This window comes from Dermacentor albipictus, chromosome 5 (assembly GCF_038994185.2).
Source record: "Dermacentor albipictus isolate Rhodes 1998 colony chromosome 5, USDA_Dalb.pri_finalv2, whole genome shotgun sequence".
Classification (NCBI taxonomy): Eukaryota; Metazoa; Arthropoda; class Arachnida; order Ixodida; family Ixodidae; genus Dermacentor; species Dermacentor albipictus.
The window spans coordinates 162,787,493-162,814,632 of record NC_091825.1 but is presented as its reverse complement, the minus strand read 5'-3'; the positions used below and the strand labels follow the sequence as shown (position 1 = coordinate 162,814,632).

Sequence of the window (27,140 nt, the reverse complement as noted above, 5' to 3'; positions counted from 1 at the left end):
CGCCCGTGCTGTTTATGTGTTTACTCCCTCTGTCCCCGTCTTATTTGCGGTCTATATGATATACAGTAAATACCAACTAGGCCAATGTGAAGTTCTTCTTAATGTTATCTGGCCCTGTAGCTTTCTTTGCGTCTAACCGCAAAAGAAGCTTACGCTGATCACGTCTGGGCTGCCAAACATCTGTCTCTCGGCAATACTAGTGCTTAAACTGGAAAAACCACTTTGAAAAAAACGCATTAAACGCTTCAGCTATTCTCTTTGCATCTGTAATTGTTACTTCACATCGCATATTTCCCACAAAAGTCGAGAATCTTTGTTAGATAGGAATTGCCAGAATATTGGGGAGTTCTGAGAAGCAAATTGACGAAGCGTTCCCGTAAAATAATGTTCCCTTGCCTCTTTCAGTTTTAGAGCTAAGTCATTTGCCATCGTGCTAACGATCGTCCTGTCATAATTTTAAGATTTTTGGTATCGTTTTATGTTACGTTTGAGATGAATAGCGTCTCTGTTTACCCAAGGATTCTGTCTGCCGATCTTTTTTGTTTTATCTGGAATGAATTTTCTAATACAAAAGTGGCACGAGAACTTAAACTTGTTCCACAAAGAATTCACGTCATCGTCAGTATTAAGCTGCACAAGTGCTTCTTCCAAACAATGCACAATTTGAAGGTCGTCAGCAGAATAATGATATTTAACAGTGATATACTTGGCAGTACGTAACTGCGATCGAGTAGGAAGCGCACATGTGAAGTTCACTATTTTGTGGTCAGAGAACCTTCATTCACTTCAGCTTTGTAGTCAGAGATGCTAACAAAGCATAATACAAGATCGAGAACTGATGTCGCTGAATCTGTAATCCTTGTAGGCAGGTAAACAGTTTGGGTAAGGTTGTGCGCTAGTAATATATCTATCAAGGCTTCAGAACATTTAGTGTCCGTTGAGCCACATGACATTGAATACCAGTCAATATGAGGTAAGCTGAAGTCCCCGGCAATAATAACATTTCGGTTTTGATAACAGTCTAGGTAATCATACAATTCTAATAAAAAAATCTGGATGAGTCCCGGGTGGCCTGTAAGCGTCCCCGACGACAACTTGGTTACCCGACAGCATCACCTTACAAAAAACACTTTCATGCTCCGAGCTAACAGAAGGCAACAGCGAATACATCAAAGTTTTTTTCACTAAAATAGCCACGCCTCCGCCGCGTGTCAGTCGTCCCTTACGACAGCAGTTATATGTTGGCGGAAAAACACAATCGTTCGTTATTTCGGGACGCAGCCAGGTTTCGGTAATTACCGCAACATGAGGATCATCCAATAAGAGCCCTCGTTCTAGTTGGTCATATTTGTTGCATAGGTTTTGCACTTTGAGTCAAAGAAGCCGAAAAAGCTTCTTTTCCGCGTTTGCGGCGTTGATATTGCGTCACTATATATGCCTGTCTTCAGAATTACTTCGGACTTGCTACGCTGGACTACTGGCCCACCCTAAAATTCTTGCCTTCATCCCACGTGTAAGCATCGTCGTTTACGAAGAGCTTGTCAGGCACAGGGCTGTCCTCGGCACTTCTATCGGCGCCGATAGACTGACAAAGCCTTTTTCTGATAGCAAGGGTTCTTTGCGAGTAATCACGTGATATCGATATCTCTGTATATTTTAGTTTAAAACAAACTTTCATGACAGAATATTTTCCTCTGATGTTGTACAAACGAAACATTATGGGCCTTGGTTTGTTATTCCGTAACCTGCTGATCGTATGTATGCGTTCCAATGATTTGACCACGATTCCCAGTCTGTAATGACACACCTGCCGGATCACCATACCCTCGAGCACGTCACTAGTTTCGTCAAGTGTTTCAGGAATTCCAAACACCATCAAGTTATTTCGACGTGTTCTGTCTTCCTTTTTATCCTGAGCAGCCAAGACATTTTCGAAATGCTTTACCGAATTTTTCAGCACAGATATTTTCTGTTTTTCGCTTTTGATATTCATAGCACTTCAACTTTGACAACTGAGAATTCATTTGCGACATTGTGTCATCCCGCTTTTTCTCGGACTCTTTAAGTTCCTTCGGATAAGTCAAGATGGTATTCAGCCCTTCCTGTCATTCAGGGCCAGGATTTTCCTCAACATCTCCACACAAAGTGATAAGTATAGTAAGCCAGCAATGAGCAATCATATGAAAACACCGCTGGGGGCACGGCAGCACAAAAAGACCATAACAGCTTGTACGTATGTTAGAGCCGGGATTACAAAAACTGACCTGTAACACAAGCCACGCGTGGTTAGGCATGTTCTCAGAAAAGCTGCCGTGCCCTCTAAAGTCCTCGGGTGAAGCAGCTGCCTTTATAGCTGAAGGCCATGACGTCACAGATACAGTGGACCATCCAGCGTTGACTTCGTCGATGCAACAGATAACTTGACAATCTTGCAGATACTTGGCAGTTTGCGATGCGTTGGGCGGTTCAAGATGCAGTGGCGCATGCCTTCGGAATAGTTAGAAACCCCGCGCTTGAGACGATGTGAAGGAAAAGCACCTGTAATACAACCCACGCATGGTTAGGCGTGTTCTCAGAAAAGCTACCGTGCCCTCGTTTGTTATAATTTCGTTATAACTAGGGACTTCGACGCTTATGCGGGTGACTTGTGATGTGCCGTCGCGACGATTCAATCTTCCTTCTTACAGCGAAGGCTGTATATGACTAACCTTCCGTATATATAGTTTTTTAGGCGTCTGGTAACAGAAACGGACTTGCCGATTTATAAGAAACCCATACGGGCCACTGTGGTGGCGCCGATGTCTAAATGCGGTACAGATTAGAACGATCACCATGAACAATAGCGTGACGTCAATGTTATCGCAGTATATAAGCGGGAGAGGTATCGACGCTAAAAAGAGCTGCGTTATCGACAGGGCGGACACGTATAGTTCGTACACCCGATGAACAACATGCGTACGAGGAGCGCTGGAAGGAACAGAACAAGAATGTCAAACGACCACCGAAGAAGAACGTTCCCGCGATGCTGAACGAAAACAACAATCGCGAGCCCGGGCACCTCCGAACGGGCAACGACGCCAAACTCGCAACGCAAGAAAATGATAACCATTCCACTATGTAGAGATGGAATGGCAGCGAAATCACTTTGCTTTTCGTTTGAGAGCTTTGACTGTCGTAAGCTTTCGCTGCCATTCCATCTTCACAGAGTGGAATGATTCTTATTTTTGCTTCTAAAGTATTCGAGGTTTCAATATCCTTATTTCTGAAGTTGCGTCGCATCGTATGTTTATCGGTCTTCTCAGTGAGCAGTTACCCGCTGCTTCTTTTTCTTAATCCAGTACATTAGTCATTGTTTGGTGCTGCACAAGCATGAGTATATGCCATCCGTTTCTTTTTAATGCGCGTTTTACCGTTCCCGTTCCATTCCAGTGAACTTGCCAGTATCTAGCATCAACAAGTCCATAAACCAAAACTTCATGACATTAGTCGGGCTGCGCGTGCGGGTGAGCGTCTCATTGCGCGCTGTCTGCTGTACTCACCGAACACTGTGTCCCGACGCCGTAGCAGAAATCTTCCTCGCGGGAGTGTTTGCCGCACACCCGAGTTGTAGCCGATGGCTGCTTGCTGATTCCAAGTTTCGCGATCCAATCTTCACGCAGCTCCTAGTCATGCGAGTACGTGTGAAGACTGACACCGGGCTCCGTTGCGTACATCCGACACTGCGGCACCGAGCAGTAGTTTACCATGTTGGACGCCGTCAAAAGCAGCCACTTCCTATTATATTGCTTTCAAGTGTTGTCAAGCACACACACCCGAAGAGGGGAAAGCTCCCCACTTGATCAGAACCGCAGCGCAGGTGGGATTTTAAACTTCCGTTCTCAGCTCGCTTCGGCGCTTTCGAAGCAGCCGACGCGGCCACTGCGTTCACGTGATCCATCACACCACGTCACGCCGACAGCGGCGCCAGCTTTTCCAGTGGTGGAGCACGCCCCCAATGCGCAGTGGGTGTGCAGTGGGGCTATAGTTTCGGTATTGGCAATAAAGCCTCGCCGTGACACTGGTAGCCAAAGGAAAATTCAAGAACTTTTGATTATGTGGCTCTATCTTTTCAACATACATAACAATAAAGTGAAGCGATGCAATTATAAGTAGAAATAAAATGCGCTTTCGGCTTTTTTTTTTCTTTTTCAGCGTCTTATATGCTTATTCAGGCGCTTCATTTGTTGCGACGACGGGCGGCGCTTTCGCTCTTATCGCTTCGTCTGCTGCTGCCATTTTCTATGCGTGCGCACGTTTTTTCGTATTCTCTGCAGTTAGGAACTTTCTTTCTGTGCCTGCGAACGTTCTGGCATTTTCGGAGAAACTGAGGAAAGGGCACGTGGCGTGCTGCACGGATGTGGTGTGGCGACTCGGGCAGGAACAAAAGGGCGAAATTTTTCAATTTCCCGACGGACAAGAGGTAAGCCCACTTTTTCAGCAGTCGTTGTGAAGAAACAAGCGCTATCCTTATCAAAGCAGCTGTAAGACGAAACGAAAGATCTTCCGCGGTGGTATTCAAGTGAATATTTGTTTTGGCTTGGCGCGGCGCAATCTTCTGCAGTGTTGTAAGGAACTGAGGGTACTTGTTGACAGTTGCACGTGGACCGATTGGTGCTAGCTGACGTGCAGACAGAAATATCGCTTCGGTATATGTTAGCGGTTGCGTTTCATTTTTTCTACGAGTAGAAAACTTCTAATTTGTCTATGCCGAATGTATTTGAATGCTTGCTGCACAAACGCGTTACGCTGAAGAGCATTCAGGTGGCCAGTGTTTAGTGGCACGAGCATCGGGTGACACTCCTGTTTCTTGCGCAGCACTTCCGGTTCACCTGCTGAGATGACCGTGGAGGAAATTCAAAATAAATACTACATTACTACAGTACAACATTCACGAGTTTTGTTATAGATATTGTCATGTGGAGTGACGCATGAAGAACACAGTAGCAATACTGTGAAAGCCAAAACTCACTTTTATTGGGCGAACCTGTGCCCACAAGAACAGGCTACACTTATAGCACAACGATAGAGGCGAACACGGTCGGCGATCGTCGAAAATTCGATCAGCGGGTCAAGCGCGTCGGCTTTTATAGATCAGTCGTCGAATGTTCCAGAGTAATCGCTGGGACCCGCTTGCCTTCTACAAAGTTCTACATTATTCGCGTCGCGCACAAATGCAATCAGATTACACAAGGTTTGGTCACAGACAGCGCATGGAAGCATCGATAACATTCCAGAAACTTCCCACACATGCAAGCGCGTCCTGCGCTGTGCGATAACATTTCTTAGGCGATGAAACGTGTCGCCTGATAAGGACAAGTACACGTGCCAATATGATATCAGCGCATAAGTTTAGTTACAAGTTGAGTTAATGAGATGTCTGGAATAATTAGAATTATTTAGAAATCACTGATTACGGCACTCCAAGTCACAGAATCGTAGACATTAGAGACCCGCCACATGAGCACGACTTTGGCGATATTCCCGGAAACCCGGAAGTAGAAATCGTTAGTAATGACGTAACTAATGACGTCACACACAAGAAGGTGGCATGATATTACCGGCTAAATATTGGAAAACAGTTGTCTTCGAGTTTGGTTCGTGCGTTGGGTTCGCCTAAGTTAACCTAAAGAACACCAACGTCGAGGTCCTAAGTCAACGATTAGGGTCGCCTACCATTTCTTTTGTTACATTTCCACCTTTTATCGTTGTTACGGTTGGCGTGTAACACCCCGAGCAAAAAGAATGCTCGAAAGACCCTGCTCAACTGAAACGGAGGATGGATTCCTAATTTGCTATGGTTGTCTCGAGTGGTTGCTGGTCTGGCGGGCGCCCCGCAGTGTTTACAGTCCCCTTTGTGTGTGCGCGACCAATGGAGAACCCTTTTCAGAAACTGTGCGACTCTAGGAGAGACCCTTTCCGCGAACTCTCTGACTCTATGGGAGGCCCTTTCCGCGAACCAACGTAGCTTAGAAGAAATTATCAGCCGCCCATCCCGGACCTGCGGGTTGCCACCAGAGGAGGCAAGCTGTGGCAACGTCGCCTAGAAGAAAGGATCAGCCGCCTACCATGCCCGACCCGCGGGTTGCCGCCAGCGAAGGCAAGCAAGTGCGACGTCGCCTAGGAAAGTGGGAGCAGCCGCCAAGCAGCGAAGGGACTCAGCGCATGTCACTTGACGCTGACGTAAGCAAGATCCAGCCTACGATTTTAGTGGGCCAATTTAAGGGGTCCCGCAATGGTACTTTTTCAACTCATTCATTCTCTTCGCATCCTTCACCAATCATTGAATAAACAGTGCAAGTTTCGCAATAGAAATCTTATCGTCCCTGCCTGGTCACCATGGTCTACCGGACGCCTGTAGCCTGCCGACGCCACGCTACCCAATAGTAACGCCGGTCGAGCTTCGAGAAATGGTGTCGCAACAACTGGTTGGCAGCCCTGGAGACCCCAACTTTGGACGACATCTAACATGAACTTGAAAGCACTAAAGAAGCCGGAATTGTTTAACTTGGCCAGAGAATTGGGCCTCCGAACTGCCGAATCAAAGAGAGAGCCGGAGATCATTGAGGAGATCGAAGCGAGCGGGGCAGGCGACGATGAACTGAAGGAATGCCTAGAGAGCATTGCGGATAAGGAAGGAAAGGAAGAGCGTAAGCGCCTAGAAGCAAAAGAAGACCTCGAGCGGGCAGCACGTGAGACGAAAGAAGAGTGCGACCTTGAAATGAGGCGCCTAGATATTGAGTTTCTGAAGGCTCAAAATACTGAAAGACCTAGCACAGGGGCATGAGAAAGCGAGCGCAGAATGACAGACTTGATGGTACCCTACGCAGGGCAGGAGGGGACTTATGTCTTTTTCTGGTGCAGTTTGAGCGCACGTGTGAGAAGGCAAAATTCGCGAGAAACATGTGGCCGCAACACTTGCTTACGTTGCTGCCACGTGAGGTAGCTGATATCATTGCACGCATGGGGAAAGAAGCAGATGACTTCGATAAAGTCAAAGCGAATCTGCTTAAAAAGTACACCCCCTTAAGCAATGACTCATACCCGCGTAAACGCGTCCTCCCAATTACGACAGAAGGGAAGTGAGATTCTACGCTGGAATGATGAGACGCAACGGAGCCAGCTGTGGAAGAAGATGACGGCGACGAACACGCGATCAGTGGCACTAGCGCGGTTGGCGCCGATAATTTTTTAGCAGTCCTTTTTGAAAAAGTTGCACAAAACGTTTTTTTTTTCACAAGCGTCTGTTCTTACCCTTGTGCTTGGGACCTATTTGGGTCCCACGTGTGACGAGGGTAGTTCAAGGGCGCGTTACAGGTCCCTGAACCCACAGGGGTATGTGACATTGAGCTTGGACCCTTTCTGTACTATCATAGCCGTGTCTGCGTACTTTGTGTGCCTCTTTTGTCTCCGTTGGTTCTCGCGCCGTAGCCTTCCACTATGTTCAACCAACAAGCCCAAGCAGTTATTCTGCTCAACTTTGTCACAAGAATAGGCCCACGTGATGATTTGTTTTTGTAAACATCTAGGGGGCACTTTTTAAAGCGGAGTTTTCTTTGCCTCTTCCTTCGACTTTGCCACTGCTGCTGCTGTCCGGCACGCCGCTAACACCGGCCACGTCAGGACACATAGTTGAGAAGCCCGCCACTAACACCGGCCGCGTCGGGACGTGGTCGAGACGTGGCCATGTCACAAAAACATAAAAGGCATTCGCTGGGGGTGTTTTGTTTCATGACATTTGTTTATGAGCTGTCATTCTCAAAATTCCGAGCAATAACTTTGTAAAGAATGTAAGACAAGGTATGTGCCACGTGGAGGGCCTGCACGGTTGTGGTTCAGAATGATTATTCGCCCAGCGACCGCGGCGTCGACACCAGATTATTTGCGACACGTAGCCCCTAAAGCGTTAGTACATGACAAGAGTGTGGCACAAAGGAAGGACGACCAGAGAAGTTCGTGTCAAGATTTGTGCTGTGTCGCATCTGCACCATGCCTGACTATGCGTGACGCCTCGCAGTACTGTGCAGCACCTGCCGCGCTTGTCTTCGTGCTCACCCGCAACAGCAACGACAGCAGAGGGAGGAGGCGCGGGTTAGCGAGGTAATAGAGAGAATGAGAGAGACAGGAGGCAGTTTTGTGAGCTACAACGCTACAACCCAGAATGACGCCGAAGCGTGCACTTCGTGCCGACGAGACGAAGGCCTGCATAAAGCGTCGAGCAGAGCAAGAACAACAAACACAAGCGGAGCAGGCAAGGTAACATTTCACATCCCGTCACGACTGTACTGTGACGCCAATATATCACCGCCAAATAACGTCAACGAACGCAAACAACAGACAAAGCTTCGCTTACGTCGATTCCCGCAGTGCGTGGGGTCTGCATATGTTATGCGAAGCATATTACTAGAGCTCAACCCAGCTCCTCAGGCGCGGCGGTGTCGCCTTCAATACCACGTGACACCGTGACGTCACGACAGAGGAGAAACGGGGCTCGAACTCCTCGCGGCGTCGCCTTCAAGGCTGAACACGTGACACCGTGACGTCACGACAGAGGAGAAACGGGTCTCCAACTCGCGCCGTCGCTCGCGGCGTCGCGGTGGTATATAAGCAGCTGCGCTTGCCTCTGCTAGACTCACGAGGTGAGATGCCTCCTGGAGACAGAGCTGCTCGTTGGAACGAGAAGCGAAGGTTGCGGCGTGCTACAGAGACTGTTTCTAGGTGGCTTTGCTACGGCGCAGCGACTACGCGCCCCGCATCGGACGCGGTGAGCGTCGAGCAACGCAGCGTTCGGCGCGACAACGAAATGTGCGCCTGAGCCGACGCCGACGACACCGGCTTTTCTGCGACACGAGCTCCTTAACGCTGTCGCGTTAAAATAAAGGCTAGTATGTTTCGCATCCTGGGCTTAACCTTAGCTAAGCCACAGCCATTTTTTTTCCAGATCCTAGCATGCATAGACAGCTTCGCTGTAAAAATCAATTCCGTAGCACTCACCGTTTGCGTTTTGAATGACAAGAAGTTCCCATTACATGTGAGACGACATAGGTTCGCTTCACTTTTCAACATGTGCCTAGAATTTTTTCGTCGCTCCTTCTTACTCTCAACTTTGGTTGCACTTTAGGTGCTCTTTAATCATGAACACGCGGTATTTTGCCCATTTTTCATACGTGCCATAAGGCTAAATTACGCTAAATGGGCAGCCCTGCGGGGCTGACATGGGAGCGATTGTACAACGGCTACCCCCTCTGCTCGGGCCACTTCACAGAAAGCGTCCTCACCGACCTGGCCAAAACGAGATCATTGTCATATCTCTTTCTCTATGCTGTTGCGGTCGGCGGTGCCTGCTGCTGGAGTGGAAGAGTGATTGATGAATATAAGGAAAACAAGTTATTAGTGGTTGCGAATCTCACCTTCTGTAGTTTATTATTTTTGTGCAGAAACCCCTACACAGGGCACGGCGCAAGTGCCATGAGGACGGCGAGCGCTGTCTTTCCCGTTTCCTACGGCGCCGGGTACCGTGTGACGTTACGCAGCGAGATTCGCTCCGCGCTTACCAAGAAACCGGGTACTTGCCAACTTCTCTTTACCGCTCGCTCGTCTGCGGTGCGCGATGTTCCCGATTATTGGCTAAACTAACAAGCCGAACAGTTTTCGCTGACAATGAGCGAATTCACGTTCGTAAAAAGTCGCGCCTCGCTTAGCGCTACAGCATACGACACGGCGAAGACAGTTCTTGCCGCGCGCTGCCGTGTTCTCCCCAAGCTTAGTTTGCCGCTTTACAGCACCAATTGATCGGGAGCGAAAATTCCAATGCTCAGTTGCCAAGCAGATTTAAGCTATTGGTAGTTTCCCTCTTATGGGTATTTTGCAGAAGAAATGAAGCCAAATAAAAGGCTCAATTACCTAATCCTTAACAAGATGAATCAGAAACTTTCATAGATCGAGGAAACAAGCTGAAAAAAACTTATGCCTAGTATTCGAAGTCAGCTATTGAGAAACCAGCAATGCTTAACGTGTTACAAACTTGGAACTTTGCTTATGAAATTTTGGAGGCATATTTTTACTTGAAATCCTGCAACCAAATATTATCAGAACTGACCTGCATGAATTAAGAGTGCTGTTTTACGAAAACAGTTCTGTTTTTTGTCACATGCACTAGAAATTTGATAATGAACGGACTTATCATGTAGTGTTTCCTTAATTGTAAATCGATGTCATGTGGCACGCATTTGTCGCCTTGGAATTCGCTTTACAGTGGAACGTGGCATTCAAGCATCGACCGGACGCTGCATGCGCTTGTCCAACGTGCCTGTGTGTAGTGTTCCTTTACACAGCCTGCAACTTGGCTAAAATTTGCCAACTCGCCTAACGAGATGTTCTGATGATGTATCTGTATTTACAGGTTCTACACCACCACAGCGAAGCCAAAAGCGGAAAATATATTCACCAGAGACCGCAGGTGTCATCCACCGACTAAGGAACAGTACACAAAGGTATCACAAGTCAGCTAACTTAAAAGAACTGCCGAAAGATTACCGCGAGGAAAGCACTAGACAAGTTGATGTGTCATGTGAGCCCAGAGTTCTACCAACTCTTGCAGAGCCAGGTGACATTCCATTATCGCAAGAGGAAGGAAAGGACATGTATAAATGGTTCCCGGAGCACGTTGGTGTGGTCGCGCAGTTGTGCGGTTGACTGCACTGAAACATAAGCTAAACAGCAGTGTACTATATATATAAGAAATCTTTTGTTTTATTAAGTGTCACATAGACCTGCTGAAGCAGTTCTGCTATGCGTGGCTTTTGCTGCACATAAATGACATCAATCTGAATCTCGTAAAACAGCGTGAAAGTTCGCTGCAGAAAGAAAGCTCAAGAAGCTTGAAAATTAGAAAACATATCCTTACTGATATTTTATTCTTTTTGCAATTCCGACTGTTCTTAGTGTGTTCCCTTCATGAACCCATCTGTACAAAATATTTCGGCACGTTTCAATATTTGCATTAACATCGTGCAGCGTGTTGTCTGTGTGCAGACAATAATTTCTCTCGCATTTGCACCCTCCTCTTTAAATATTATTACATAGCTACCATACATGGATCTTGGGATGCTAGAACCTTCTTAAGCTTACCTCAGTAAAGTTGTGCAAATACTGATGTTGCTCGACACTCTTGACTACAGTGATTTCATTAATATGGCAAAACTGGGAGAGGGGGGGTCCTTTCGGCAAAGCCACGAATAATATTAATAAGCAAAGAAAACATGCTTTGCCAGAAACGAGTGTTCTAGAAAAGTTGAAATGGTTTCGCCTTCTGATTGTGTCGTCACCGAAATGACCTACAGCCAATGGTGAAACTCCTAACGTAGCTCTGACACCTGTCCTATGCTTCAAACAAGTCGCACGGATCTATGGGCACTGTTAAAGAAAGTGCATAATGTATGTTCAGCGTATTAGAGGAAGGTCTTGAAAACCATTCAAAAGAATTGCTCTGAGCAGATTGCCGTGACGCATTAAAGGCAGCCGATGTGATTTATACATTCGAATACATTTCTCCATAACCCGAAGCCACGCGTTCAGTAATACCTTTGTGCATCACTCTGCCCTTGCCCACTGACGACGAACCCCCGATTGGCCCCTCCTCCTCCTGCATTTACAGTTTCTCAATAAAAAACTTGGTGCTACTTGTTATTGTCTCGGAACTGTGCCATTTATGCCAAGATGACAATAGAACAAGCGAAGTGCATTACACATTGTAGGAAACATCTGCAACATGCTCGCGAGGAATTTCGCAATGATACCTTGTTCGCATGCATATGAATGAAACTTTTGTGGTCTTACATGCTGTATAGCGAAAAAAAAAACCACATATGAAAAAAAAGAACTGCATACGTTGTCAATATAATTTGCGAAATATTTATCGGCACATTAGCACAAGGAGAGAAAGTTGACTATGTATAGCATGTTTTTGGACTAGCAAGTATAGCTGTTGTATGGAATAAAAAAAAACAAAGTTGTTCTTACTGCAGGCGAAGAATGTGGGCCCGCTGCTTTTGATAATCTTTTTATTATTGACAAATAACGGTTGCGACAAACAATTGCTTTGATAGAGTTGCGTTGTGCACGGTGTTAGGATCGGCCTGCAGCTATTTCAGCCCGCTGCACGTGTTCCGATCCAACCGGGATGGTGGCGCACTTCAGAGAACTGCAGATAACCGGCAGCCACGTGGCGAGGAGTCAGCTCAGGGGAGTTCTCGAGGGGAGGTAATTGGCGGAACCTCCCCATGCGCTTTTCGAGACACCAGACAATGTGCTACCCGGACGCGCCACCCGGGACGGCTCAGAGTTCGACGAAACAGGCTTTGTGCGCAACACGACAACGCCGCCCTGTTGTGCTATGAGTGAGGGAGTTGCCGCGGGAACGCCGACGAGGGCTCCTTGCCATGCGCCGACGAAGACGCAAGACAATGTGCTACTCGGACATGCTACCCGGTTCGGCTCAGAGTTCTACGAAGCCCATCTGACGTCGGCTCCGGACCATTGCACCTATGTGTGTGTGTGTGTGCGTGTGTGTGTGTGTGTGAGCCCTCCTCCTCCTCCAAGTCGAGAGGCCGCCTCCTCCAAAAGGGAGGGTCATCTACAATGACGTCGAACTATGATGTCGAGCGGAGTGCTTATAAGCAGCGATTGTCGGCTCCTGCAGTGTGCTCGTTGTCATGCTCGTTGTCATGCTCGTTGTCGTGCTCGAAATGTACTCGTGAGCGGTGTGCTCGTAAGCTGTTTGCTGTATGCTCGTCTTGCGGGCTCCATTTGGGAGTCAAGCTAGACTGTCGATGTATCTCATGTTCAACTGTAAATAACATGTAAATAAATCCTGCTCTCCTAAGTCCCGACGAAGAGTCAAGCTCCTTCCTACAGCTACGACTACCAAATCTTACATCTGAATGGCAGCGGTGAGATCGGCCTACAGCTCGTAGATCGTCCGACAACTCTAACAAATGGTGGCAGCGGCGAGATCGTCCGACGAATCTTACAACGGCAAACAAACATGGCCTCTGCAGCAATTTTCTGTCTATGAGAAATTGTCAATTAAGCTTCAATAAAGCTCCGACTGGGGCTTTCTGCTTGTGTTTTCGTTCTGCTTGTTGTGCTATACTGTTGCAGGAAATTGTAGGAAGCTGTCCCATGTATGTATGATCGCAGTACAGAATGCGCCCATTTGTATACTGACTAAGGAGATACTCAGTTCTACATTATTGTGCTGTGGATTAAATGCCTTGCTGTGCGATAGGCTGCTAATAAAAGACAGTGAATAAACTACATTTTCCTGCCTTCCTATGTTTTGCCGAAACAAAATAGCCGTGCCGCATGCAATACTGGCTCGGGCATCTTGAACAGAAAAAAGATAAATTTTTACACAGATGCGTTGCCCATATGTTGCGACTACGAAAAGAAAAACTAGAAGACGAAGGGTGTCGAAAACAAGATGTGAAAGCGGAAAACAATCTGAATAAATAAATGCAAGCGGCGTTGGCTTCCGTCGGCGCCTGCAGAGAAAGTCGTGTGCCCGTCGAGAGCATAGCAGACGACAAGCACGATGGCGTTTCCCCCTCGCGCATAAAAAAAACCGTTGCCGGGGCAGCATGCTTGATTTCTCCTTTGTTTGTTTCTGTTGGAAGCTTGGCCTACCAAGCAGCAGGGGAGAAATTGGCGCTCGTGATGCAATTGCCGTTTACGTTGGGGGTATGCCACCTGACGTAGCAACGTGGTAATCGCCTCTGCTGATCGCCAATCATCACAATCATCAGCCTTCTCGGACCTCGTGCGTCCATTCTCGTGAGAATCAGCCTTTATGCTTTTTCGAAATTGGGCCCGAAACAAAATATATATAAAAGTATAGTGTAACGTGTAGCCAAATGAATGCGGGACCATGTACGTCAATACATTCCATCGTCTTGTTGAGATCGGTTTTGTGCAATCGATCTCGTGATACCGTGGCATCATCACCGACGTCGAAAAAGGAAGAACGCCACGATGTATGCTACGGCAATCGAGGGGAAACAAAAAGAACGAGAAAAGAAAATACCGAGCACTACGAACAATCACCAGACGATATTATATCCTTTATATTTATTTATCGGACCTTCAACTAGCCTTCGGCTACAGGTCCGACAAATGTTCGTTACTTGCGTATAAAATATTATAATGAAATAATCAGTTCATTCATTCATTAATTATTAATTAATTAATTAATTAATTACTTAATTAATTCATTCATTTATTCATATCTCCATGAAATCTAGGGCTCGACGGAAACCCTTCTGGTCGAGAAAATTCATGGCGGGAAATATATGAGGCGCCGACCAGTCGTCGAAAAAAAAAAGGACGGTTCGGCCCTCTACTACGGGAGCCTTGTTCAAAATCTTGATTGTGAACAAGGCTCCAGTAGTGGGGCCGAAACGTCCTTTTTGCCTTTTTCAACGACTGGTCGGCGCTTGATATTTCCCGCCGTTATATCTCCATGTCAATATATCAACACATTGTGGCAGTGTTATATCGACACTGTGACAATATCAGCAGAAGTATAGATGTAAATTTTCTCGTGAGAGGAAGTGCTCGTCTGGTTTGAGCGGTTTCACCGTGGCCATTCAGAGAAGACTTGGGGTGGATGGATGTTATGAGCGTCCCCTTTGGAACGGGGCGGTGGGTTGCGCCACCAAGCTCTTGCTATTATACTGCTTAATGTCCTACCTAGGTTAAACAATGAAAAAAAAAGAAAACGCTATGAACTACCACGCCCAAACTTTCCGATCCCCTATTGCGAACTGTGCTTTTGTACGTCACCGTCTTTTATCGTTTCCCTACTTTCCTTCCCCCAATCCTCCAATCGCCTCTTACTAATACCTATTACGAACATGTTTGCTTTACCACTGCTCCCGCTGAACCCAAGGGCTTCAAGGAGGCCAGTGGTGCCTAAGTCGACCGCTGGGTAGACGTCTTCACATTCTAATAAAATATGCTCCGTCGTTTCCCCAGCTTTACCGCAGCAAGCACATGCTTCTTCTTCCTTCTTATATCTCGCTTTATAGGTGCGTGTTCTAAGGCATCCCGATCTCGCTTCGAAAAGTAATGAGCTTCCCTTTGAGTTATCATAAATGGTTTCTTTCCTGATTTCGTTTTTTCCTCTTAAGTAGTTACTCATGGCACGTTTCTTTTCCATTGCCGCCACCCATGAGATTAATTCAGCCCCTCTGACTTTCCGCTTGACCTTCTTTGTTGCTGTGTTGCCCACCCCACAGGCCGCATACTTGCTGGTAAGCTTCCTAGTTCTTTTCCTCCACTGTGAATCAATGTTTTTCCTGTACAGATACCTGAACACTCTCTCAGCCCATTTACTTTCTTCCATATTCCTCAGCCGTTCTTCATACTCAATTTTGCTGCGAGCTTCCCTCACTTCAAAACTAGTCCAGCCCATATCACCCTGCACAGCTTCATTTGTAGTCTTCCTGTGAGCGCCCAATGCGAGGCGACACACTGACCTTTGGTTCCCGTAGAGTCCCGTTTGTACCCCTGATTTAAAGGAAACAACTGCATTTCCAAAAGTAAGTCCTGGAACCATTGCACCTTTCCACATACCTCAGAGCATGACTTCTTTCACGCTACCAGCGCCCTTATGTGGCCGCTACAACGACATCGTCTCGCCATCTCACCAAGCCATCATTGACAACCTAGCAGCCACCAAACCCGGAAAACGCATGGTTCGCTACGTCTGCGGCTTCCTCAGTGCTAGGCAAGTGCGCTTCTTGGGTCCGGACACCCAGCCATCCATGTGCTTCCCTATAAACCGAGGGACGCCACAAGGTTCCATTCTGTCACCGACTCTCTTCAACTTGGCGATGAAGGACCTCCCCGCAAAGCTCAATGCCGTTACAGGTTTACGCCATGCAATATACGCTGATGACATCACACTTTGGTGTGCCACCGGAAACCCAGGCGAACAGGAAGCCACACTTCAAACCGGCTTAGACATCGTCGACTCCTACATACACCAGCTAGGCCTCACATGCTTCCCGGAAAAATCAGAGTACATCGTCGTACTGAATTCCTCTACGCGCAAAGCAGCTGCTGAACGCGCCCACATCACCTTGACTATGACCGGCGAACCTATCCCGCGCAGAAAATCCGTCCGCATTCTCGGATTTCTGTGGCAAGAGAATGGACGTAGTGCGGAGTGGCTACTGCGTATTCTCCATCAGGCAAGTCAGGTCATACACATGATGACACGCGTAAGCAAGCGCCACACAGGCCTGCGTGAACACGAACTCCGTAAAATTGCTGAGGCAGCAATCTACTCCCGAATCCTCTATGGCCTGCCATACGTTGCACTTACACGCACCCAGACCAAACGACTCGAGGCTTCTTTGCAAAGATGTCACCGCATTGAAATGGGTGTGCCCAGGTACGCCCGTAGCATCGATGTTGAACGCGCAACCCTGCACAACACCTTAGATGTGAAGGTCCAAGCACACCGGGAGTCTCAGCATCTCCGTCTGAGCACCTCGTCCCAAGGACGCGCCATCCTGCGAATGTTGGGACACGACACTTCACCCCTTCCACCTCTTTCCATCGACCCTCCACCATGGATAACTATCCCTCGAATCGAAGTGCGACCGATACCCCGGAATATGCACTCCGAACGCAACGCAGGCAGGCGACAGGCGCGGGCGACCCATCTAACTGACCCAGCGCATGACACCTACTATGTTGACGCCGCCTTCTCGCCGACCGCATCCAAGACGGCAGTCATCGGCCCTCAGGGTGACATCACTCGCTGGCATAGCGGAGTACCGTCTCCAACCGACGCCGAGATCCTTGCCATATCGGAAGCCATTACTATTCCCCCTCACTCCACGCCAACCATAACCGTTCGCTCAGACAGCCAGGAAGCCCTTCGTTCTTTCGCAAACAACCTACTTCCCTGTCATATTGGGGCATCCCTCGCGCTACACATGCAACATCCCTCACTACACGTCCACTTGGAGTGGGTGCCGGGCCATCAAGGGATACAGGGAAATGAGCGTGCTCATTCCCTCGCTCGCGAGTCTAAAATACCAAGCGCTCCTATTCCGTGGCCTGACACCTATTGCGCCAGAATGCACCGCGCTGAACACCGCAAGCAAAGCCGCGCTAGGCTCCGCGAACTGCGCTCGTCTGCATGTACCCTTCCGGCCCCCGATCCCTCCTTCACCCGCCACGACGGTTCCCTAATTCGTCAGGCTCAAACTCTAACATTGGCGAATGACGCCATGCAACACATTATTGAACAACGCCGCGGCCATCCGGCATGTCCGGTGTGCGGCGGCTATGCCGACGTTCGCCACACGTACTGGACCTGCCCCCGTGCACAGTCCTCGCCTTACTATCTCCCCACCTCTTCCCTGAGCCCATCTATTCCTTACTGTTGGGAGAGCTGGACCACTCCGCCTGAACCCCACCGAGCCGCTTTTTGGTCGCTCCTTGTGCAACACATAAGGCACGTCCAGGGCGCCACCGCACCCCCCGGTCCGGGTGATGTATGATCACACGGCGCCGAAGCGGCGGACGGCATGGACGAAGAGCCGTTTCAAATAAAGTTTTATTCATTCATTCATTCATGAATGCCCGAAGGGCACTTCCAAGAAGAACGAACGGTCGTTCCATTACCGCACGTGCGTGCTTCAACGATTGGTCCCACGCCGTGAAACACTGATCCCGTCTGATAATCGGGCGCATTGGAGGGTGCCCGTTTCATCGGCGGGTATTCGGCGGCGCGAGCGGGTTCGAACCCGGCACCGCCCGCAGTAGAGACGGGCATTCTAATTACGTTACGGCTGCAGTAGGTAACTGCATATGTTGAAGATCGCCACGGCGCGTCGCTGCTGAGCGGGAAAACTAAATCAGATGTTCCGAATCCGTCAGTATATGACGCCAACTTACGAAAGGTCAATAGACTTTTCATGTTCTCTTGGGCGATTCTTGCAATCCATAGCCTGGCCCACTCCCATTGAATGAACCTCAGATTGTCCATCGAACGCCCCGAGAGAAAATTTCAGTCGTGCATGATGGCGCCACCAGCGCTGCTGCGCACGTCTTCCGGCATTCCGACAATTGCCACGCGTTGACGGAATTGCGCTTGAAGGTCTCTACCACGGGCGAAGAGCAGCCGTTTCAAATGTGATTTTATCGGTTCATAGATTCTCTACCGTGTCTGTCTGCGAGATTCCGTCTCAACTAGTCGTCGAAGGGATCTTTTGAACCTACTCGTTCGAGTTCTGCCGATCTGCCGCGTTCACAGTTCTCGAATATAAAGGTGAAACAAAACCGCAGAAGTGAATGATTTAAGATAAAGAAAAGACCGCGGCGGTGCGGTGGGTGGAACTCGCAATAAGTTGCTCTCCGCAAGGAGGAGCCGGCGGCGACGACTGCAAACGATGAAGTGCGGTCCGTCGGAGGACGGCGCAGGGCGATTACACGTGTTGCCGGGGCGGTCGTCCGCCCCATTAGCATCGCGCGACGACGGCGTGGGAAAGGGAGAGAGAGCGCGCCTTCTTCCAACCGGCCGGGAACCGAGGAACGCTGCTTCCAAAAAAGACCGAGTCGTTAACGCGCCCTTGAAGCTCTTTTTTTGTTTTTCCCCCTGCTATTGTACAGTGACTCCGCAAATTCTAAAACACTGGTCACGTTAAATCTGACTGCCAATCCTGACTGCGTTCCTGTTTTTCGTTGTACGGTGGATACCGAGCGAATGATCGTATTGTAGAAATAATAAAGAAAAGTTATATTCGCTGCACAAATAAAAAAAAATGGAAACACTGCTACACCCGGCAAAGCTATTACACTGAACACCAGAGACCCCGGGGTGCTCTTGTACAGTGCAGCCGCGCGGTGGCATAGGAATGACGGGTTAATATTCAGACCTTGTGCTTTGCTACTGCAATGTTCTGTGACCTTTTTTACAGCTGCCCTTCGGTCGGTTCAGGTGCTATTGATAACCCCAGATTCTTGTTCTCCAATTCCGAAAGTATCATCCTGGCCCAACGCTGTAAAAGTGTCGACCCGCTCCCTTGGTCGGCGTTTCTTAACGGCTTTAGTTTTTTAGCACTGAAGTGTCCGAAGGAACGTGTCGGCGTGATTATACGCTTATAATAAAGCTCTTTGTACAGTGAACATTTAGCTCGGTCCCGGCTGGTTTACCGTCGTAGAGGTCCCAAAGAAGGACCGCTCTCCAGCGGCATTCTTGGGGGCCCGCGGTTGGCGGGGGAGGCGGCGTGATTTACCTTCCCGCTTCGCCGCCAATTTTCTTCTTTCTGGATCAATAATTATTATCTGTCTTGCCCGCCAAGGGCCAGCTCTCCCCTGCTCGCTTCTTTCTTTCTTTCTCCACTTTGTCTCGGTGCTCAGCGCGGGCCTTCCGCACAGATTGTGGATGGAGGAGGGAGAGCCGAGGTCACGACTTGTCGGAATCCAAGGTCACGGTCTCTGGCTGCTCGCTCTGGCCGCCGCCTCGGGTCAGAGGTGACGGCGCGGTGCGGTACGGTGCGCGGCTGCCCTTTCGACCGGCCACAGGGGTCGAGGCGGCCACTCCCACGTGGCCGCCCAAGTCAGCGCCACTGAGGAGACGCCGGGCGATGATCGAGTCCCTCGTGGTGGCACGGCGGAGCCGCAAGCCTGCCCGCCTCTCGGCCGGAAGAGGAGGGAGACGCTCGAACGTGGGAATTCCGCTGGGCTCGCGGAAAGAGAAAAGCGAGGCAAAGACCCATCCAGATCAGATGAGTCAAATGAGTTCGGCGCAAAGGATGAACGAAGCCAGTCGGCTTACGCCGGAGAGTATAACGCGTCGCCTGCGGGCTGTACGCAGGTAAACCACGGCGAATAATGGTGGTTAATTGCACTGTTTTCCCTTCGGAATTGATCTGCCGAGTTTCTTTTTCTAGTGGCAAAGTGAATGCCGATTCATTGCTGCGGCGAGTAGACAATAACTAGTTGCATTATGCGGCAAACGAGTTTTGAGCAGCGATATCAGCACGCGAACTTGTCAATGAATGATGCGAGCACCTTCCCGCCCAATTTTGAACAAACAGTTTCATCATCATCATCATCATCATCCTGGTTACGCCCACAGCAGGGCAAAGGCCTCTCCCATACTTCTCCAACTACCGCGGTCATGCACTAATTGTGGCCATGTTGTCCCTGCAAACTTCTTAATCTCATCCGTCCGCCTAACTTTCTGCCACCCCCTGCTACGCTTCGCTTCCCTTGGAATCCAGTCCGTAACCCTTAATGACCATCGGTTATCCTCCCTCCTCATTACATGTCCTGCCCATGTCCATTTCTTTTCCTTAATTTCGACTAATTTCGACTAAGATGTCATTAACTCGCGTTTGTTCACTCACCCAATCTGCTCTTTTCTTATCACTTAACGTTACACCCATCATTCTTTCCATAGCTCGTTGCGTCGTTCTCAATTTAAGTAGAACGCTTTTCGTAAGCCTCCAGGTTTCTGCCCCGTACGTGAGTACTGGTAAGACACCGCTGTTATACACTTTTCTCTTGGGGGATAATAAAACCTGCTGTTCTTGATCTGGAAATGCCTGCCAAATGCACCCCAGCCCATTCTTATTCTTCTGATTATTTCAGTCTCGTGATCCGGATCCGCGGTCACAACCTACCGTAAGTAGATGTATTCCCTTACCACTTCCAGTGCCTCGCTACCTATCGTAAACTGCTGTTCTCTTCCTAGACTGTTAAACATTACTTTAGTTTTCTGCAGATTAATTTTTAGACCCACGCTTCTGCTTTGCCTCTCCGGCTCAGTGAGCATGCATTGCAATTGGTCCCCTGAGTTACCAAGTAAGGCACTATCATCAGAGAATCGCAAGTTACTGTGGCATTCTCCATTAACTCTTATCCCCAATGCTTCCCAATCCAGGTCTCTGAATACCTCCTGTAAACACGCTGCGAACAGCATTGGAGATATCGTATCTCCCTGCCTGACGCCTTTCTTTATTGGGATTTTGTTGCTTTCTTTATGTAGGACTACGGTGGCTGTGGAGCCGCTATAGATATCTTTCAGCATATTTACATACGGCTCGTCTACACCCTGATTTCGTAATGCCTCCATTACTGCTGAGGTTTCGACTGAATCAAACGATTTCTCGTAATCAATGAAAGTTATATATAAAGGTTGGTTACATTCCGCACATTTCTCTATCACCTGATTGATAGTGTGAATATGACCTATTGTTGAGTAGGCTTTACGGAATCCTGCGTGGTCCTTTGGTTGACAGAAGTCTAAGGTGTTCCTGATTCTATTTGGGATTACCTTAGTAAATACTTTGTAGGCAACGGACAGTGAGCTGATTGGTCTATAATTTTTCAAGTCTTTGGCGTCTCCTTTCTTATAGATTAGGATTATGTTAGCGTCAGCCGGGCGTATACACTGCATACGGCCGGCTATCCCAAAGCAAAAGAAAGTTAATGAGAAAATATAAAATAGAAAGCCAGATGAACAGTTTGAACTACATACACCCGTGTGAATGTACACGTCACAAGTGTAATTCAGTACGTTTATCGATTTATTTTTAATGGATTGACACTATGTCGCAGGCTCCTCCACAACCTTAAATTGTTGAATGAATGTAGGATGATGAGTGGCTTTGCTGCGGAGCACAAGGTCGCGGGTTCGACTTCAAGTCGCGGCGGCGGCCGGATCCCGCAATGCGTTCGTGTGCTTCGAGTGCACAATTATGAACCAAATTGGCTGGTGATCGTATTACGCTCCGATTTCTCGGGCGTAGCGGATATGTGTTACTTTGAAATGAAATCCCATTTTTCTTTCATGGGAGGAGCAGCAAGCCGCAGTGGCTCAACTCAAGTACTGACTCCCGGTTGCCACCAGTGCGCTCGCGTGCGAGGCCTAGCCCTGAAGCCAGCGCTACTCAAGGCCATGGAACCGCCACGTAGTACGCGAACAGTTTGAATCAGCGCGGTGTTCAACATCTGGTGGCGGATATCCGGTCCTGACGACGACCTCGAAGTAGTCATCACTTGCTTTCATCCCACAAATGCATTATCTTAAAGCGTAGTTACGGGGGCATCAACATGCAGACAGTGTAAACGGATACTTTACTGCCATTTACTGCACATAAAAAAGCGTGCAGCCGATATTTTATGCACACACAGTTCATAAACGGCAAGAATTCATCACCCAAGCATGTTTTGCAATGAAGGCGCATTTCGGGGGTGCCTACCGATGAGATTAGTTGTGGACTCCGAAAATTGTTTTCTCGCTTCAAGCAAAATGTACTCAAATTAAAATTTCTGGGTCACAAGATGAAAAACTGGTGCGTCTAATGGACTAGTTAACGCATAATTATCTGGAGGCCCTTAATGCTTAATGTAAGACTGACCATCATCAAAAAGTGACTTTTTGACGAATTGGGAAGTAATTTTCTGGCAGAGTACTTGATTACGCAGTCGAACACTATATTTAGCATAAATTAGAGAAACGGGGAAAAATACGGACGATTGCAATACACCCCAATGCGAAATTTGAGCGCAGCTCTATACGTGAGTGAAGTATGTGTGTCAATATTTTGCATTATGATTAAAGGGGTGCACGGTTTACATTACGAAGAGAGCGCTGTGATTAGCGTGCCTGGCGCAGCACTCTGTCTCGTGCGGCACATTGCAAACGGAGCGAAGTGTGACCTGACTGGCTCGCTAATCGGGAGATCGTGAGAGGCAGCGCGTGAGTGACGCGAGGGCGCGATTCACAGCAGCCGCCGCAGACAGACCTCCGCTCATGCAGCGCTTTGTTTCCATATGTGGGTATCGTTGGACGCGCTCGCCGTATGCCTTATCGATGGCGTCATCGGTGAACTGACGACAGCGTGCTAGTCTTGCGCCATCTGGTAACGGTCGTCGCCGCAGAGCCAGTCTTGCGCGGCGGCCATACGCGTCTCCCGCTTTCACCGTACGCCCCTCCGCCTCCTCCTCTTTCCTCCTCGCTATCACCGCCTTTCAGCCCAGCTGCGCTCCACGCTCGCTCTTACATTCCTCGCTGTGCTCGATGTGCTTCGATCTGAGGGACACCGACGCTCAACGGCATCTAGGAACTGCGCTTTTAAAAAAGTAATAATAATAATAATATATGGGGTTTTACGTGCCAAAACCACTTTCTGATTATGAGGCACGCCGTAGTGGGGGACTCCGGAAATTTTGACCACCTGGGGTTCTTTAACGTGCACCTAAATCTAAGTACACGGGTGTTTTCGCATTTCGCCCCCATCGAAATGCGGCCGCCGTGGCCAGGATTCAATACCACGACCGCTTTAAAAAAAAAAAGTACAAAAGAATGTTGTAGCATAAACCTTAACGATGCAAATAATTTCTGAAAATGCACAATTTTTTGTTGTTTTTACTTTGCCAATATAGCGCCGTAAATTCATAAATGTGTTCACCTATGACGTTGCATAAAAGAATCAAAAAGATATTTCGGTGAATCACACAATTGCGAACTTGCCCGATTTCTTCCAAGAGAATTCGCAATGATCACTTTTGCGGTCTGGGACGTTTCGCGTGGAAGGACCCAAAAACGAGGACCTCCGCTCAAATGTGTGATTGTTCACTTCTAAAGCCTTTTTTTACCACGGAGCTGTCTTAGACTAGTTTCTAGCGTTTCGCGTAGGCAAGAACGATGGCGGCGTCTATAAAGCTAAAATAGCTTAAGCATAAGGCAGAAACTTATCAGCTTGTGTGCAGTTGTCCACCTAATTAGGGCGCGAAGCTTGGAACAAAAGCGTGGCAAAACCTTTCGCCAGAGATATCAGTTAGTGGTGCACGATTGAAGCGCTACTAGGTGAGGGGGGAGAAACACTGAAACTAGATAACCAATGGGAAAAGAAATGTTGAAATATGTTTAATCAGAATACTGTCATACGAGTAAATATTCCATTTAAAATATTTTGCTGTGCTAAAACAACAAATGTTAATTTTTTCTATTTGACGATTTATTATAGTTCGTTCTTGGTGACCTTTATCAACCATTGACTTTGGCGCAAGACTTGGCAAGGCTGCGGAAAGCAGCTATTAAGTCATGCGCAATGGCGTTGCTCACTTGAACGTGGCAGTTTCACTCGCGTTCCTTTGTGTCCTTGTTTGTTCAAAGTGCGGCACGCGCTTACTTCAAATTGTGTGTGACCCAGCGCATGACGTTCGTTGGCGAAAGGCGCGGATTTTTGCTCATCGTGCGCGTTCGCGCTACGGAGTCCAACGCGCCGTGCGCCGTCGTCACGATAAGCGCTCCGCGAGGAAGCGTCGTTCTCCGTGACGAAGGCCTTGAATGCCCGACGGGCAGCAAAATGGTATGCGGAATGTTTTCGAAATGACAATGTTGTCTAATACCTGTTGGATACGAATACATGGTGCCTCTCGGAATCGCGAAAAGGCTTCGCATATGTTGCTATGCATTACGACTGTGCGCTGGACATAGTAGTTTTCATCCATTGAAACGTGTTTTGTTTGGTTGCATTATTGTAGACCAATAAAAATGAAGTTGCTTTCGAGATCCCTGTGGCACTATCATTTACTTCCATCCTGTTCACTGACTTTCCTAAGGAACCTACTGCAGCAATTTGCCGTCAATAACAGCCTAATTATGTTCACACTAAGACGTACGCCACTCCTTTAGTTTAATGACACGCTTCAGCTGAGGCGAGTCACAAGTTCGCCCCAGTTTCGAGAGAAAAATAACTGCTGCCGTAGCGGTGGAAACGCCGGACGCTAAAGGAATTTAAACATTCACGCCAATCAGCATAAGATCTTGACGTCACTTCCATTTCCGGTTGTGACATCACTTTTCATTTTTTTGTTTTTTGCTTGCTGTTAGTTGTCCCTCCGATACGTAGATGGCGACGGTTGCAACGAGCCGACATTTTCTTGGCCTGTGGGCTTCTATAGGGAGGCTTTGCTACCAGCCTACCTTGGTATGCGTCCCAGCTGCGTTTCGGGCCAGATGCGTCAAAACCGGCGGCGGAGGATGGCAATTGATGCGCGGCGACACACGCGAACAACGGCAGCGCGCGACGGGCCTCGCCGTGCCGACCTGACAGACGTTCGTCCCGGAACGTCAAAGAGGGTTTGCGAAGACTTTGTGATCGACGCATTTGGGTGGATCCCGATCCCATCGCCACTGTGGGCGACTTCAACGTCGATGTGTCTCGTCCCGACGGAAAGTGGTTCTTGGCGTTTCTCTCGGAAAGGTTCGGCCTTCAATGTTACACCAAGGTTAGCGTCTCCACGACGCACCATCGGCGGTGCATAGACGCGTACACCGTTCGCTGAGAACATCGCCAGTGTCGTCACAGAGCCCGTGACCCTCTATCACAGTGACCATAAAGACATAATTACCCTGGTCACGAGATAAGCGTAAATACGAGTAAACATAACGTGCATGTTTGTGCTATATTGTTTTGCTATGTTCATTTGCACCTTCACAGAGTGGAATGGCTCTGATTTTTTTCTTCTTAATACTGTTTTCAAACTTTCTAAATAAGTTGTTTACAAAGCATACTATTACAATGCACTACAGGCCCTTTTTACTTGGAGACTTCATTATGTAAATAATGCTGCAAATATTTTTTTCCGACTTTCACTGGTTTGACAGATTCTTTACGGTTTATTTGTTCTCACGGCAGTTTTATTAGCTAAAATAAACGCTTTCAACACCCTCACTCCGACTTTATTTTGTTGTAAAAGAAGCTTTCTTTTAATTAATGAAGTGCTACATATTTAATGTTTCTCTTACATAAAAACTACATAGCTTGCAATAACACTAAACAAACAAACAACCAAGCAAACAAACAAACAAACAAACAAACAAACAAACAAACAAACAAACAAACAAACAAACAAACAAACAAACAAACAAACAAACAACACTCATTTGCAATAAAAATAACTAGTTCCAATGTTACATTGGCGTTGTTGTATTAAATAATAGGTTTCTCAGCTGCAGAGTAAAAGCCGTAGTACACAACTGTAGAATTATTCTGCGCGACATAGTTTCCCGTCCCCTGGGCTGACTTTAATGAAAATTGTTGCATTTCAGAGACAATAGTGAGTATTTAAACGAAATATTAATCTAGGGCCTCCATGTTTTTTTTAATATTAAAGCTTTCTAAGTATGAAAAAAAAAATTCGTGCACAGCTTGCACTAGTGGTGCAAGGCTGGAGTCAACAGCGGAGTATGTGATCACCTAGCTTTTACTTGACTTTCCTAACCTGTTCGAAGGTTTTGCGCAGATATGCTAGGTTTTGGTAAGTTTTTGGTAGGCTCGGCTAAGTCGTTTCTAAGTTTTGCGAGGTTATGGTAGGCTTGGCTAAGTTATTTCTAGGTTTCTAGGTTTATGCTAGCTTTTGCTGGGTTGTCTCGGCGTGCTTGACGCTGGAAGTTTACGAGCAGTCGCAGGCCGGAATCGCTTTCATGGCGACTTGGAGTGTTCAGGCGTGGACTCTCGCGTTGCCTGGACTGAAGCTCGGGATCCTCGACTCAGCGTCGCCTCTTCTCAGCCGCAGCTTCGGCGCGGTGTTCTGGATCAGCTCGGCGGCGACGCATTCCTTCTCGCTTGGCAGTGCGGCGCTCTCCCTGGTAAGCCGCTTCTTCTTCGGGCGGCAGGACTTTCTTCCGCCTTCCCATGGTATCAGCACGTACGCACCGAGTAGAGGAGGCGAGAGGTGTGTCGCCGCGCCGGCTGTTTCGAGTTTTTACTCGCCTGTGACGTCACGACTCCGCCCTAGGTGTTGCCTACGCGCGTGGGGGTGCGAGGAGGTTACGTCGCTCGGTGCTCTCGCAGGCGGTTGCTATGCGATGCGAGGCGGCGCACAGCTGGGCCGAGTTTTCTGGTAATGCTCCACGGCGGAACTAAAAGCTTAAACAGTTCCAGTGTTAAAATGGAAGCCCTAACTTTACGAATGTGGCTGTGGTAAGAGGACGGCACCCTGATGCTTGTACTCGTTGTGCGGAGAGGTGCAATGCGCGGGCTTTTCGTGCTCGGCGCGCGGGGTCC

The 27,140-nt window shown here is 48.2% G+C and overlaps 1 protein-coding gene and 1 long non-coding RNA gene across 3 annotated transcripts in view; one reads left to right on the top strand and one right to left on the bottom strand.

Annotated features, from left to right (window-relative positions):
• Nucleotides 1-1,863: 1,863 nt before the first annotated feature.
• LOC135904051 (uncharacterized) lies at nt 1,864-3,916 on the bottom strand. Its single transcript, XR_010564994.2, has 2 exons — nt 3,540-3,916; nt 1,864-2,538 (listed from the first exon to the last, which is right to left on the bottom strand). It is a non-coding gene; the product is annotated as an uncharacterized lncRNA (long non-coding RNA).
• A 342-nt stretch (nt 3,917-4,258) lies between these two features.
• Nucleotides 4,259-27,140, top strand: part of LOC135904003 (larval cuticle protein 16/17-like) — a 46,324-nt gene continuing 23,442 nt past the window's right edge. Inside the window, exons 1-3 of one of the 2 annotated variants that reach the window (XM_065434531.2) lie at nt 4,259-4,459; nt 10,439-10,529; nt 20,710-20,742. In XM_065434531.2, coding sequence (XP_065290603.1) covers nt 4,395-4,459; nt 10,439-10,529; nt 20,710-20,742 — 189 coding nt within the window. In that variant the 5' untranslated portion in view covers nt 4,259-4,394. The remainder of the gene's footprint in view (nt 4,460-10,438; nt 10,530-20,709; nt 20,743-27,140) is intronic. The other variant, XM_065434532.2, reaches the window with a different exon arrangement.